This window comes from Echinops telfairi, unplaced genomic scaffold (genome assembly GCF_000313985.2).
Source record: "Echinops telfairi isolate 266 unplaced genomic scaffold, ASM31398v2 ScPeMD7_3;HRSCAF=10, whole genome shotgun sequence".
Lineage (NCBI taxonomy): Eukaryota > Metazoa > Chordata > Mammalia > Afrosoricida > Tenrecidae > Echinops > Echinops telfairi.
In genome coordinates this window covers 21756791-21772793 of record NW_022103899.1, presented here as the reverse complement: position 1 = coordinate 21772793, position 16003 = coordinate 21756791, and the positions used below count along the sequence as shown (strand labels likewise).

General features: G+C 43.0%; 1 protein-coding gene across 3 annotated transcripts in view; it reads left to right on the top strand.

Moving 5' to 3' along the window:
* Positions 1–16003, top strand: part of HECW2 (HECT, C2 and WW domain containing E3 ubiquitin protein ligase 2) — a 457170-nt gene that overhangs the window by 356277 nt on the left and 84890 nt on the right. For 2 of the 3 annotated variants that reach the window (XM_004701507.3, XM_045294743.1), the window contains 2 exons: positions 10352–10486; positions 14383–14485. In XM_004701507.3, the coding sequence (XP_004701564.1) occupies positions 10352–10486; positions 14383–14485 (238 nt within the window). The remainder of the gene's footprint in view (positions 1–10351; positions 10487–14382; positions 14486–16003) is intronic. The other variant, XM_045294741.1, reaches the window with a different exon arrangement.

The window sequence follows — 16003 nt, the reverse complement described above, 5'->3', positions numbered from 1 at the left end:
GGTTAGAGCAACAGCAAACTAGCTAAGAGGAGGTACCAAGATTTGGAATTAAGGGGAAAGTGGCAGTGGGGCAGGAGGAAGGTAAAAGGAAACAGGAAGGACCAAGGAAGCAGAGCAATGGACAGAGGTATAAACATAGCGGTGCACATATGTAAATCCATCAGTTCACAAAAAGAGAGAGATTGGCCCATGTACATATGTTTATATGGCAATACACTGAGGTAGGAGACGGACTTTGGGCTTCTAGTCATACTTTCCCTCAATACAAGAACATTTTGTTCTAACCAATCAGCAGTCTGAGATGTTCACCCTCCCGACACAATCGCTGAAGACAGAACGAGTGCATTAGCAAATGTGGTGAAGAAAGCAGATGGTGCCCGGCTATTAAAAGATATAGGGTCTGGGGTCATAAAGACTTGAAGTTGCACAAGCCGCCATTCAGCAGTGAAGCAACAAGTCCACATGGAAGAAGCACAGTGCAAGTGCGATCAGGAGGAGTCATAGGGACCTGGTAAGAGGCATCAGCAGACACATAACAAACAAAAACATATTGTTGAGAATGAGGGGGACTGGAGCAGAGATCCAAAGCCCATCCGTAGACAGTGAAACTATCTCCCCCCAGAGGGGCCACAGGGAAGGGATGAGCCACCAGGGTGCAGTAAAGCATCAATGAAACACACTCTATTCCTCTGGTTCTTTGAGGCTTCCTCACCCCCCCCCCCCCGCTATGACCCCAGTGCTGCTTCTCATTCAGACTGGATCAGAACATGTACACAGGTATAGAAAGGGGTGGGAGCCCATGACACACAGAATCCAGGAACAAGAGTAGGAATAGTGATACCAGAAGGGTAGGGAGAAGAGCCGGAGAGGAAGGGAAAAAGGGGGAGCCGATCTCAATGATCGAAACATAACCATACACCCCTCTACAGGGGGAAGAACAACAGAAAACATGGGGGGAGGGAGGCAGAGGTCAGTCGGTGTGAGAGATGAAAATAATAACAATGTTCAATCTATCAGTGGGTTATGAGGGTGGGGGGAGAGGAGGGGAGGAAGAGCTGATACCAAGGGTTCAATAGGAAGTAAATGTCTAGAAAAGAATGAAGGCAACATATGTCCGAACATGCCTGATTCAACTGAAGTACGGATTGTGATAAGAGTTATGCCAGCCCCCAATAAAATGATTTAAAAAAATCCAACTCAAACTTTGAAGGTTGAAGTGAATTTCTGCACCTTTACTTCAATGTTATTAGCCATTCATGTGGAACATTTCTCTAACTACCCTCAAATAACTAATACCTCTTTGGCGTAATTGCTTGGCTTAATCACCTCCAGTTACACACCAAGCTAGGTGGAGATGGGATGAAATTGAACTTTAAATTTATATATAGCACTTTCCCCCCCAGATTGCTTGTACCTTTTGAATGAGTGAATAGAGCAGAGATTCTTTTTATGGGTGAAATTTTGAGTAAAATTCTAGATTTTTGGAATCTCAGAGGATTGTACAAGGATGGAGGTGGATCTTGTCTTTTTACAGTTGTTCTTCTGATTTGGTTTGGGGATATAGATATTTAAACACATGTAAGTAGGCATACATTGTAATACACCTGCTCTTCACTTATCAACATGTCTAGGCCCCTGAGAATTATGGCCCACCCAAGTTCATACAGAGCCTTAGCTACCACTCTCTACCTCACATGTTGGGGTTCAGTACAGTCAAGTATATGCCGACAATGTGTGAAATAGTTGGAGGGGAGAGTTTTCACTGTTGTCATAAATGTCAAATGCCAGATAGCAAGGTGGTTTCTAAGAGAGGAGTGGGTGTATTCATATTTTTATTCATCGAAAGTGGTATTAATATTGTCAGTAGTATTAGTCATATTAGTAAATATTAATATGCTATATTTAAAGTTTAGAGTCATGCCCTTCTACTTTACTCAAAAAGTTTTTATTTGGAAACTTCCATTTTCAATGGTGGTAAATATTTAAAAACTAAGAGGGCTAACTTCTATATGTTAATTTCCATTGTGTAAGTTCTCCTACCATGGATGATTTCAAGTAGTCCTCATCACACCCACTAGCTCACGGAAACCCTAGAAAATCTCACAATCAACTCTCATGAGCTGATGGAAGCATATCACTAGTTCTCCCATTACATTTGTAAACCCTGAAAGTACCACAGTGCTCAGCACATACACTGTCAATCCCTCAGCTGTGTTGGGGGTGTTGTTCTTACAGGCAGCCTCTTACTAGCTGGCTCTAGACCTCCAGCCCAGTTGCCACAGAACGTTGTTTCTCTCCTAGCAATTTTTGATCTATGATCATAGCAATATCCCTCTTTAACCACTTCGTAACTGATGGGGTGGGGCTACTAAATGTTTCATATGAACTAAGTGGTGGAAGACATCGAAGTGACTATTTTTCACTTATTTTTTTAATACTTTTATTGGGGGCTCTTACATCTCTTATCACAATCCATACATTCATCCAGTGTGTCAGGCACATTTGCACAGATGCCGCCATCATCATTTAAAAGCATTCTCTTCTCACTTGAGCCCCTGATATCAGCTCCCCATTTCTTCTACTTTTCTCTTATAATCAATGATGACCTTCAATCATTTTAACTCACATTGGTGACAAAGAATTCTGTCTGGGCCATAGTATGGGGAAAATAATAGTATGTTTATTTCTTATCATGTGGGAAATACTGGGAAGTTGACCAGGACTAAGAAGAGATTTCTGTTTTAGGTAGGAGAGGATGTGTGATTAAAAATCATCTTTACAAAAATGAAGTTATAATGAATTTTTTTTAGCATTTCCAAGACTTTAGGGGCTGAGAAACCAGAAATTTAGAACAGATAACAATATCCAGTACTTCTGTGAGTCCTGAAAAGTTGCTCTTTCCTCCTTCCGTGGTTCTTTAGACAAAGAAAGATTGAGCTGATGCGCTCTCGCTTTGTAGACTTGGTTACAAGTCATCTCTGCGTGGTTGTGGTTGCATGTTCTTTTAATATGAATTCCTGGTTTGGCAAAACATCAGCTGGACAGAGTTTCAAACTTCTGGGACTCAGGTTTGTTGAGCCTGAGGTTGGTGTTTCTTTACAAATATTGATGGCATTTTCTCTCCTTAAAATAATAGAAACTTTATAAAACTTTTTTTAAAGCACGGATTGGGTAAAGCAAGACACGTATTTGGTTTGGCCTGAACCAAAATACCACTTGGCTCCAGACAGTCCGTATTTCCTGCCTGGGTCTGTGCCCCAAAGCAATGAGAGGGGAGACGTTTTCAAAATGAGATTGGAGGTTGTGTATCTGCATTCCGTTCACATCTGACTGTCTTGTTAGTCTTATTTCCGTGCTATGAAGCCTGAGTGAATTTCCTTCATGAAACTGAAGCGTAGGGAGTCTGTGTTGTTCATAATTTGCTAAGAAAAAGAAAAAGGATTTGTTTTTAGATAGAATTTCTTTTTCCCCCCTTTCTTGTTTATTCCCCCTCCCAGACAGTGTTTACAAGTACATGTTAGATGCTTTCATATAGAAGTGCAGGCTATTCAGGAATTGTGACTGACAGAGTGACCCAGATAAAACAACAACAACAACAAAAAGCCCTTGATCAGCTTCCTAGCTGGCTTACTTTCCTTAGGAAAGCCCGTGGGAAAGTGCTCTGCTATCTGGTATGACTTTTAGTAACGTGTGTCACAGTGAGAAGTGGCAAGTCGTGGATTTGTGCTGTGTATTTCTATGCTTTCTCTTCTTGTAAAGGCACACTGCGATCTGAGTGACAGCAAAGCACTGTGGGAACCTGCCTGAGGTCAGACGGGAGGCCCAGAGCAGAGCCAAACACATGCCGAGGAATTGCCACACCGTGCTGCCTGTGGGGAGTGCTCTCAACAGAAAACAAACCCGTTGCCATTGAGTCAGTTCTGACTCATAGTGACACCTGAGGATCGAGGAGAATTGCCTATCGGGTTTATCAGTCTTGCAGCATCTGTCACAGTTTTCTGGTGTGGAGTCGCTGGTGGGTTCAAACCCCCCGCCTTTCAGTCCGCAGCCAAGTGCTTGAACCACTGCACTGATGGGGTTCCTCCGTTGGTTCTCCTCCCAACTGTTTGGCACATTTTCAAAGCATGTGTTCCATTTGACTTTGACACAGAACCCCTGTGATCGACAAATTGTACCTATTCCCGCCCACAACCATGCTTCCAGCAGGTTGGTGCACCCAGCTTGCTCTGGGGAGTCAGAGCAGCCACTTCAGGGTGGACTTGAGGGGGTGGGGGGCACGCTTTGCGAGACACTGTTATCATCAGCCCGCTTCGGCAAATCCATAAATGCTTTTCTCAAATCAAGTACTAGTTGAGGTGCCAGGTGAGTAGAAAGAGGAAGACAGTAGGTGGGAAAAGACGAGGGAGGAGAAAGAGGGTCTTACGACGGCTCATTGCACGCCAGAGTCAGACAGACGGATGGATGGGTTCAAATCCCAACTAGACGTTGCACTGAAACAACAGAACATTGGTCCAATTGTACTAAAAGGTGAACAATCATGATCTCATATAATATACCATATCACAAAAATCCTTATTTATCACTGTGGCTTCTGGCTTAAGTATTTCATGGCTTTGAACTTTAGAGGAAACAATGTTGCCCTCTGCAGCCTGGAAACTTGCACATCAGTTAGAACAAGGAAGGCCCTAAACCAGGCTTCCTATGTTGTTGTTGGGTACCACCCAGGTGGCTCCGACCCATCATGGTCCTATGCACAACGGAAGGAAACCTGGCCGGGTCCTATGCCGTGCTCACCGTTGTTCCTGTGCTTGAGTTGTGGACATTGTGTCAATCCATCTCGCTGAGGGGCTTTTTCTTTTTGGCTCCCCCTCTACTGTACCAAACATGGCGTTCTTCTCCAGGGACCGGTCTCTCCTGACAACATGTACAAAGCGTGTAAACCCCGTCTTTGCCTCGCTGGAGCACTCTGGTTGTACTGCGTCCGAGACAGCTGTGTGCGTCCTTTCGGCAGTCCATGGGGCTTTCTGTGTTCCTCCAGCACCAGAATGGAAATGCACTGATTCGTCTTCAGTCCTCCTTAGTCGAAGCCCAACTTATACATGCACATGAGCGGGGAAGTACCAGGTGCACCTTAGTGCTCCAAGCAGCCTCCCTGAAGGGGTCTGTGCCGCAGATTATTTACTCCATGCTAAGCGTCGTTTGATCTTTTGTTTGTTTGTTTGTTTTTGTTTTATTTTTACATTTTATTAGGGGCTCATACAACTGTTATCCCAATCCATACACACATCAATTGTGTAAAGCACATTTGTACATCGCTTCTCAAAACATTTCCTCTCCACTTAAACCCCCAACATTAGGTCCTCATTTTTCCCCTCCCTCCCCGCTCCCCCCTCCCGCATGAGCCCTTGATAGTTTATAAATGGGTATTTTGTCATATCTTGCCCTGTCCGACGTCTCCCTTCACCCACTTTTTGGTTGTCTGTCCCCCAGGGAGGAGGTCACACACAGTTCCATGTAATCGGTTCCCTCTTTCCTACCCATTCTCCCTTTACCCTCCCTGTTTTGCCACTCACACCACTGGTCCTATAGGGCTCATCCGTCCTGGATTCCCTGTATTTTCAGTTCCTAGTGTCGTTTGATCTTTTGACTGCTGCTTCCATGAAGCATTGACTGTGGATCCAAGCAAGACAGAATCCTGGATAGCTTCAAACTTTTCTTCAAGTATCCTGATGCTACCTATTGGTCCAGTTGTGAGGATTGTAGTTTTCTTTACATTGAGTTGTGATCCATATGGAAGACTGCATTCCTTGATCAGCATGGTTTACTATATGAGAGTTTAGTTAGTGCTTGCTTCGGCGGCACATATACTAAAATTGGAACGATACAGAGAGTTTAGTTCCTGATCATACAAAGCAGTTAGGCATGCGAAGCCCCGGGTGCCTACGTGGTTGGGAGGGACTGCTGGGGGAAGGGCCAGCCCTGGTCAGGAGAGTCACTCAAGGGCCGTGTGACATCTCACTGACGGCTGTGTATGGACTGTTCCGTAGGAAAATGTCTTAGAAAGGAAAATGGTCATGTTCATAATACAGTGCGTTTGACGGGCCACAGCTTCTGTGTTTAAAAGTTTTTATCCTCTCCTTTAACCATACCTTAGTGTGTTATCATTTCCATTTAACACAAAAGGCACTGAGGTTTAACAAGTTAAGTTGTTTACCCAAGGTACATTGCTGGAGTTCCAACCCAGGCTTGTCTTTTTTCCTGATCCGAAATCCTTTTCATTTCTTTTCTTAATCACAAATCTGTCTTCTAGTTCACCAAATTTCTCCTCAGCTATGACTAATTGCCTTTTAAAACATCCACTACATTAAAAAAAAAAATTTGTGGAAACTAACTTTTCGTTAATTAAGTAGGGGATTATGTTTCAGACCATCAGGTTTGTATTCAATGATGTACACAACTTATCAAACATGCCTGTGGCTTGCTCTGTTCTCTCCCGCCCCCTTTTTCTCTTCTCCCTTTTGTTAGGACATTGTCTCTGTGTTCACCCAAGAGAACGCCTAGCTGACTTCTCGCCAATTGCTTATCCTTCCCTCCACGCCCCTCCCACTCCTGGTAACCATCAAAGTCGCTTTCTTTTGGTACGAAAGTCATCATCTTGGTTTTTTTCTGTCCTTGGCCTCATACAAAGGTTGCCCTTTGTGATGGACTCCCTTCACGCAGCAGACAGCGCTCCAAACCCACCCGTCACGAGGATTCCAGTTTCATCTGCTTCCTGAGTGTTGTGCAGTCTTGTGTGCACCCAAGTGTGTTTATCCATTCTCCCGCCGGCGGGCATTTAGGTTGTCAGTCTGAGCTCACTACCCTCATTCTGTCTCTCATTGCCACAGCTTCATATAGGTGCTTTATTCATATCTACAAAAGGGTTTTAATAAACCATCTATCCTATTTTTGGCTTTATAGTTTTTAGCTCTCCATGCTCTTTGAACAAACACACATATACACAGAGAGATTTCATTTATTATTATTTTTAAAATATTGAAATATTTCTGTGTTTGTATTTTTGAAGCATGGATTTTAATAGTTGGTTAGTTAACTGTGAGTTGTCCCTTTGTATTTTTGCCAGGAGACTACATATTAGGATTTTTCTTAATTCGTTATTTCTTTAGCACCTTTTTCTGCAAGACACTGTCCTAAAAGTTTGTTAGTAAGAACCAGCCCTTACCTTCAAGGAAGTCAGAATATAATTCTTTCCGAGATGGCTTTTGTACAAGCCTTTTAGCATCCGATTATACGATGACACTACATGTAAATCACAGTTGACCTAGATATACACACCCATCTGTCCTTATAATTACGAATGCATTATTGTTGCCTCTATATTACCACCCTTCCCTTCAAAACATTCCCAAGAAATTAGCTAGAGTAAATATGCGATTCTATTTTCGTTCTCTTTGTATATTTTGTTGTTCCAGGACAACAAGGCTCACATTATTGTTTTAGTAATAAAAGCTTGTTAATCTTAATTTACCTAAAGAGGAGATGAGGTTGATTATAATCTGTAATGCATATGATTTCAAAGCAGGAGTCAACCATGTCTATTTATAAAAACAATTACTGCCTGTTTTATTTTTTTTCTTCTTCTTTTTTTTATTGCCTGTTTTATTACATTTTACAGGAATAGTGCAAAAACGCCCTGGTGGCAGAAAAAGACGTCCACCCATATGTCTTTGAAGCATATATCAAATGAGTATGTGTGACATTTGGGACCAGAAGCTGTCAATCCCAGTCTGCATGGGATTTATTGTCCATTTTACAAGATGTGAAATATATTTCACCTGATAGGTTAGGGAAACAGAGCATGACCTGGAGATTTGAGGCTGACAAGACCATCTCTCACATATGCTGCCAATCAGATATTGAGAGAGGGGAAAGGGAAGGATTCTTTTTCCACTCATTTCTCTGGTTTTTCCAATACATCTGTTGTTTGATCTTAGGGGGGGATCTACTGCCATCAAGGCATAGGGACCCTATATAGGATTTCCTAAGACCGAAAATCTATATAGAAGCAGATAGTCTCAACTTTCTCTTGCAGAGCTGCTGGTGAGTTTGAACCATCAACACTGTGGTTAAGGGTCCAGTGCTTACCTGACAGTGCCACCAGAGTTTAATATAAATATACATGCACACACGTACATAACACACACTATATGTATACATTACATATATACATACGTGTGTGTGTGTGCCCAGCAAGGGAATATATATATTATACACATATATATGTATATACGTATATGCTGTTTCCCTGTTTTTAAGATACCTACAAATTATACCTCACAATGGGAAGGTGGTTTTTTAACAGACATAAATGTTTTCTTCCCCTGGGATTTGCCAAATATAATCATTCCTAGTCTCTAAGGTACATTATTAGTTGAGTTCTTTCAGTTTCAAACATCCGTTCATTTTTGCTTAGGTTATTTGGCATCTATCATGTGCCCTGACACCTGGATTGATATAGGTAATGATTCTTTTGGATTTCCTAATAGCTCCTTTATCTTTGATGACCCAATGAAATAGTCCCTTTTATCTGATCTGGAAAAACTCACATCTTCTAATATTTCTTAAGATAGTGGAGATGATGAATTTCATTTTACCTTGAATGAATGTGTGAACTTAGACCATTTGCCCCCCCCCCGCTGATAATGATCAACAGTGCTTATGTAGAGCTTTATGGTTAAGTGAAAATTTTTTGTGTGTATTATATTCAATCTTACTTGGAATACCAAGGTAAATAGTTTGTCATCGTTCATGATTTCACACCTATTGAAATTGACAGTAACGGGCCTTTGCTAACTCTGCTCAGAGAATTTAAGTGAACTGGTGAAAATGATTAAGTTTGTATAGAGGTGTGGTAGATGACTAAATTAGAAAGGTGGGTAAGAAGTGGTTGTTTTTTTTTTTTAATGTCTTGAAAAACTGGCCAAAGAATTTGGAATCTTTTCTCTATAGCTATTGGGTAGCCTTTAGAGATTTTGGATTGGTATGGCCATGTAATCAAGGTATTTAGAAAGAATCTTCCTATACTCAAACCCAGGCTGAGTTGCATCTGATTCATCGTGACACTGTAGGGCAGCGTGGAACAGCCCTCTAGGGTTCCCCAGGCTGTAAATCTTTACAGAAGCAGACAACTATATCTTTTTCTCAAGGAGCAGCCGGAGAGTTCTAACCACTGAGCCTTTGGGTGGCACGTTTTCACCAAGGCTCCTTTCTTAGAGGTGCCAGCTCAGTTAATGGTGGTGCCAGAGATGTGCCAACCACCGGGAAGGTACTAGTATTTGTATTTTTTAAAGTTCTGAAATAATGGTATTCTGTCTGGAAGGTGGTAGCCTGGTGGGAAAGTGGGGAGATCCAGGACAATTAACACAGGCGAAAGATGTGGTTGACTGCTCCTGTAAGGATGTACAGTTTCATCAACCCCAAGCGCAGGTCTACTCCTTTTCACTCTATCCTGAGTCCCTGTGGCTCGGAACTGACTGCATGGCAGTGGACTTGAAAGTGTTACAAGAGAGGAAGTCAATGGTGTTGGATGTTTCAGGTGACAAGAAGAAGTTAGCCATGACCAGAGGTAAAAATCACTGCTATTGAGCCGATGCTGACCCTATAAGACAGAACAGACCTGCCCTTGTGAGTTTCTCAGACGGTAGCTCTTCCTGGAAGGAGCCCTGGAGGCGTCATGCTTCCCTGTTGGGTTGCTAATTACAAGGTCACAGGTTCTACCAGGCAGCTCCACGGTAGAAAGATGGGGCTTTCTAGTCTCTTAGAGTGACAGTCCCACAAGAGCGGCTCTACCCTGCCCTGTCGTGCTGCTATGACTGGGCATTGACTCGATGTCAGTGAGTTTGGTTTTGATAACTTTATGGGGGACATGTGAAAAGCCCGGTCTTTCTCCCGCACAGCTGCTGCTGTTTCAAACTGCAACCCAACACATAACCAGCCACAAGGCTGCCAGGGCTCCAAAAGAGCCGCAGGTAAGAGGAGCCAAAGGATCCATTCTAAGGACTTCCTTGAAAGAGCTTTTCTTTGATGGCGACCTCACAGAGTATTTCCTGTAGCCAGGAACCGTGCTCTCTTCCGTAATGGACCCAGTGCTAGTAGGGCATTCTCTATTCCGGTGTGTCCTAAGAAGGTGAGCAGAAATGCCCAGATATTTTAAATTATGAGCACATTAAGCTGATTATTACTCAAAGGATTTTGTTTTGCTTTGTTTCTCATGCATGTGTGATGGTATAAGTCACTAAGACATAATTTCAAATGTAGGTGGTAGGTACTGACCAAGTGGACTGTTCCCTAGGCATTTTTTGTCGACCACAATTCCCGTGCCACCACCTTCATCGACCCTCGGCTCCCCCTACAGAGCAGTAGACCCACAAGCGCGCTCGTTCATCGGCAACACTTGACCAGGCAACGCAGCCACAGTGCAGGCGAGGTGAGTCTCAGGTCGTCAGGACTGTCCTGTGGGCTTACATAAGCTGTGCTGATATGATGACTTGTGGGATTGGATTGCCTTTTTTGTTGGTGCTTGGCTTGTTTGCTTGTTTTGATTTCCCCCAGTTTGGTAGAGCGATTAGCATTGGAAGGCTGAAAAGCTTTGAAATGTTAACAGGCAGTTTCTGGAAATACATACAACTTTAATGACAAATTTCAAATAGGACCTGGAGGAACGATTGAAGATATTAGGGATTTCTCTTAACTTAGAGGAAGGTGAGAGAAATCATAATGTCATGTAAATTGTGTTGAAGAGAGGATGCGGATAAGCCAAGAACAGCTTCTCAGGAAGAAATGAATACAGCTTTTGGTGGGTTAAATTTAACTATATGGCAGAGTTTTCCAAGTGTTGTTGCTGAATTAATTAAAATCTTTTGGCAGGATTATGAGGTTGTAGAATTCTTACTCATTTTCTTTAAAAGCAGGATAAGAGAGTTAATTTACATGCTGTAAACACCAAGAGAAAATAGACTGAATGAAGAATCACTAAAAACTCTACTAAGCAGCCCTGGTTCTGCTCTGGGTTCTTGCTGACTGCGAGGTCGGAGGTTCAAACGTACCAGTTGCCTAGCAGGAGAAAGACGAGGCTTTCTGCTTCCATCAAGCTGTACAGTCTCAGAAACTCGGTATCAGGTGGCTAGGAGTCTTAATCAACTCCATAGCTGTGGATTAAAAGAAAACTCAACTGTGCTTCCCTTTGCCAGTTTGCAGTAGCCCGTGGTAACCACAGGAGGGCTCTGGAATATATATATTCTAACGACAACAATAACAACAAAACTCTTTCCTATTTCACGCTTTCCTTTAAGAGCCTAAAGCAGGGGTCCTCAAGCTTTTTAAACAGGGGGCCAGTTCACTGTCCCTCAGACCCGTTGGAGGGCCGGACTATAGTTTAAAAAAAACTATGAACAAATTCCTATGCACACTGCACATATCTTATTTTAAAGTAAAAAAACAAAAAGGGCAAAAACACCTGGCGGGCCGGATAAATGTCCTCGGTGGGCCACGTGTGGCCCATGGGCCATCGTTTGAGGATGCCTGGCCTAAAGGAATGTTTTAGGTTACTCCGCCCTCCCCCCTCCGTTCCTTAATGTGGGCTTACCCTTTATGTGTCTATCATCATTTTATGTACATTTTCATTAAAAATCCCCTTAGATAAATAGGATTAAAATTCTTCTCGTGCATGCTTTTCCAGTGTCTGCGCGGATCCTGGGTTAGGTGCTCGAGAGGAAGACAAATGTTTGGGGCCTGTATGATAAGGCGCAAAGATTAGGACTGCAACAATCACTGATTGGATTCATCAGAATTCCACTCTTGGAATTTCCCCTCATGATTGTAAAAGTGTTCCAATGAGCCTTGTGTGTTTGCTGGTTGCTAGGGACAGTCATAGAAGACTATGCCTGAGAAGCTCCCATAAAAATGATATAGAAGTCTATTGCAGGATGAGGTATGCAAAACTATGCATGTTTTATGAGTAGCTAATAAATCTCTACCTTGCTGTCCAGGTAAACAATTAGTTCTGGCCGGGATGATGCAGCAGCATTCATCTGCCAGTAGAACAGACCTCTCACCTTTGGACCTGATGGGCGATAGGGAGCATAATTAGTGCCCTGGGGGCTTTATCTCATGCCACTGCACTTTGGCCACTTGCCTTATCTTGACTTAACAGTATAAAGATGGAAGGGCTAGTCAGGAAGATTATATCAGGGAAAACATGAGTGAGATTTACAGCTGTACTTACATTTTCTCTCAACCCCTCCACCTCAAGCATGAGTTACTTTCATGGTCAAGTGGTAGCCGGCTGTGGGAGAGGGACCCTAAGATAAACATTGAAATCCGAATGAGGAAACCTCCTCCCACACATTAATGGAAACAGCTCAGTGGAACAGGGAGAACCCCATCAGGAGTCGGCGGCCAGCTGCAGCACGGTTAGCCCTCGAGGGGAGAGCACTTTTGGACACAGCTGTTGAAATCATGCACACCTGACCTCACCCCTCATACTTAGCCGGGTGCCTATGTCTGCTGGTCGGATTTGAAGAAGTGAGCTCGAAGGAGAAGCTCTTCCAATGTTCGAGGAAGGGACGACGCATTGCAGCACCCTGACAGAAAGATATATGTTGGTGTATTGAACTGATAAGTCCACTGACTGACAAAGGATTAACTAACGTTTGAGCCTCCCCAGAGAGTGATGGTCCTCATTGCTCAAGAGAAGAGAGAAAACTCCCTCTTCCAAACAGAAGTCTTTCCAGGAAGTACTCCAATTAGTAGAAGTTAGGGTGTCGCTTCTATCCAACAAATTAATATTTACCCAGTACCTCTGATGTGAAAAGTCAGGAGCTTCTGGTGGCATCGTGGGTTATGAGTTGGACTGTAAGGTCACAAGACCAAGAGTTCAAATCCACCAGCCCCTCCCCTCAAGAATGATGAAGCATCCCACGTCATAAAGATTTACAAGCTCAGAAAACCAGAGGCAGCTCAACTCTTTCCTTCAGGGTCTCTATGAGTCAGGACCGATTGGATGGCAGTGAGTTTTGAGGGTTTTTTAAGTACAAGGTGAAAACATCCTGGTTAGTAGGAGAGATACAAATAAGTGGAACATATGGAAGTACCCATAATACATGTGAATAAAAATCTAATGAAAAATGTTTGTAACAGTCGTGGCTTTAGAAATACACACCAAGGGCTGTAGGAGTTTATTGGATGTCGCCTTTAACTCCAGCTTGAAGGAAAGGAGCGAGTTCACCGAGGAGCTACTATCTGAGCCAAGCTTTGAAGAAGAGTGGGAGCCTTTGGAAGGATACACAGGTGGTACAGGGTGAGGCTGTTTCCAGTTCTAGGACCTGTAGACTAATCCTAAGTGACACTAGTACAGGGTGAGACTGTTTCTGGTTTTAGGACCTTTAGACGAATCCTAAGTGAAGAGCTGCGATGCAGTGGCGACGAAGGATCCAGTGAGCCGGAGGAGAAACTCCATTTTGTATGTTATTCTTATTTTAAGTTTTTAGCGTACTATTTTGACTTTGATTCTCTTCCAAGACTGATTTTTTTACACCACTCTTTTACTCTTGTCTTAAGAGATTTCTGTAATATGGAGGAAAGAAAAACTAAAACAGAAGCAAAAACAATGTTAGATTTTTCTAATGAGAATATCGGGTAATTTTGGTTGTCTCTGTATGTACGAGGTTCTAAATCTACAATAGATGCAATAAATAAATAAATAAATAAATCAGGTTTACGTACTTAACTCCTCCACCTGCTGCTATGAGCTCTCTGGCGTGGGAGGGTCAAACCAGAAAGAGCTGTAGTACCTGGTGCTCTAATAGCACCCATAAATACTTCTGAGGACAGACTGCCCTAACCGAGAAACCCACACGGAGCCTGCTCTCCTTCCACACGTCCTATGCGGAGGCTGGGGATTCCCTGGCCTGCCAGGCCTGAAAGAAGGGCTGCCCCAGCGCTGCTCACTCCCTGCCGCCCATGGCCCCAGTTCTCCCCTTTGATGATGTTATTGCAGATTTGTATTCTGCCCATGCAGAAGTTATTCCTGATGAACAGGTCTGCTCGATAGCTGATGGCTGTTACAATGCTAGTAATTGCAAACCTAGAGAACTACTTCTGCACCACTTGATAAATAGCCACTACCCTGGCCCCTCCACTGAGCTCAACAACTAAAGCAGTGCTGCCCAGAGAACTTTTTTCCGCTCCACAGGTGGTGTCTGCCCTGCTAGGTTGGTACTTGCCATGCGCATTGTTAAGTACTTTCAACTACTTGGTTGGAGGTGCAGACACAGAGCCTTCCGAGTTCTGGCTGCAGAGCATAACTGATGCTTGTATTTGCAGGTAGGAGAAGACTCCCGGCACGCAGGACCACCGGTTCTTCCCAGGCCGTCGAGTACGTTCAACACAGTCAGTAGGCCACAGTACCAGGACATGGTTCCCGTGGGTATGTCACCTCCTTCCAGGAATTCTTGCTCTTTGCTGGTCATGTCAATGTATCCTTGCATACTATGCCACCTTCCTGTTGTCAGCCTGTGACTTTTTGCCCTCTATTTTAAAACTGGCATCCTTTAAAAAAATTTGGAACAACATTTTGGAAACTCAAATCTCAAGGCTTATGATTAGCCAGCATTTTCTCGACTACCTTTCATGAGTAGAGGTAGGAGATTGTTGAAGTCGAGGAAGAATCATTCTTGAAAATATTTTCATCATGTGTGTGATCGTTATAAATTAAGCTTTTGAACAAGCATGTCTTTAATGAGACAGAATTGAAATGGCGTGTGAGTCGACAAGGGAGGATGGCAGTCTTAAGGGAATTTGTTACAAAAGAGGGCATCAAGAGCCTCAAAAACAGTGGAATGGACAACCATGGGAAGATGGGCCCAAAGAAGAATTTGAGTAGTGACTAGAATGATCAAGCCAAAGGTGATCAATCGTTTTCACCCTGGAGCCCTTGGGCAGGGAGAGTAGACAGATCAGCCGGGGAGAGTGCTTGTTCTGGAGCTGCAGAACTTTCCATTTATCGATTTTGTTTTGAAATTTTTACTTAAAAACAAGACAAAAAACTGGTAGGTCCATGAGCTGTAATGTCAGGTCTGTAGCTTGATGACATTGAAAAACCACTAGATAAAGACATTTCTAGGGTTGAAGTCTAACCATCTATATTTAATTATACCACTAATAATAAGATACTAGGTATTGCACAGAGAATTTTAAAGCACTATAAAAATCCTTGCTTAAGGACTTATCCAGTCTCTGCTCTTGGATGAAAATAACCCCATTAACAAGATTTCAGTTATAAACATGTTTTCATTACTCACTTTAGCAAGATGGAGTGTGATTTGGGTTACATTTGAGTTTCCAATGAGAATCTGTGCTAACAGAAGGTTTCTTTTGTTGGTTTGAAAGAATATTTTGTTCAATATCTAACTAAAATGTATGTATATATAAATAGCATAGAACAACTGAAAATTGGAACTGGTAACTATCTATGGCATTTTATTTGTTTGATCATTTGTTAAGGTGCCCTAGTGGTGCAACCATTAAGCACCCACCTGCTAATTGAAAGTCAGCAGTCAAACCAACCCAGGGGCTTTGTGGGAGAAAGGGCCAGCCATCCACTCCCGTAAAGATTACGGCTTGGAACACTCTGTGGGACATCTCTCATATGGGGTCTGTATGAGTTAAAGTTCACTTTGACTTGACCGCACCTAACAACGATTATTTTTTAATTCAAGAAGACATGGATCTTGATAACATGCACTCATAAATGCAGAAGTGCTGACTAGACTAATCTCCCTGAAATGTGAGCATCCAGACACTTAGTCTTACATTTTCACGGATGTCCCATTATAAGGATGTTCCTAGTGGGGTATACATTCACCATGAGCCAATAGCAGTGAGCTTGGAGTGTGGAGTGGGGTGATGGGTTGTGCATTGTGCTGCTAACCACAAGGTCAGCAGT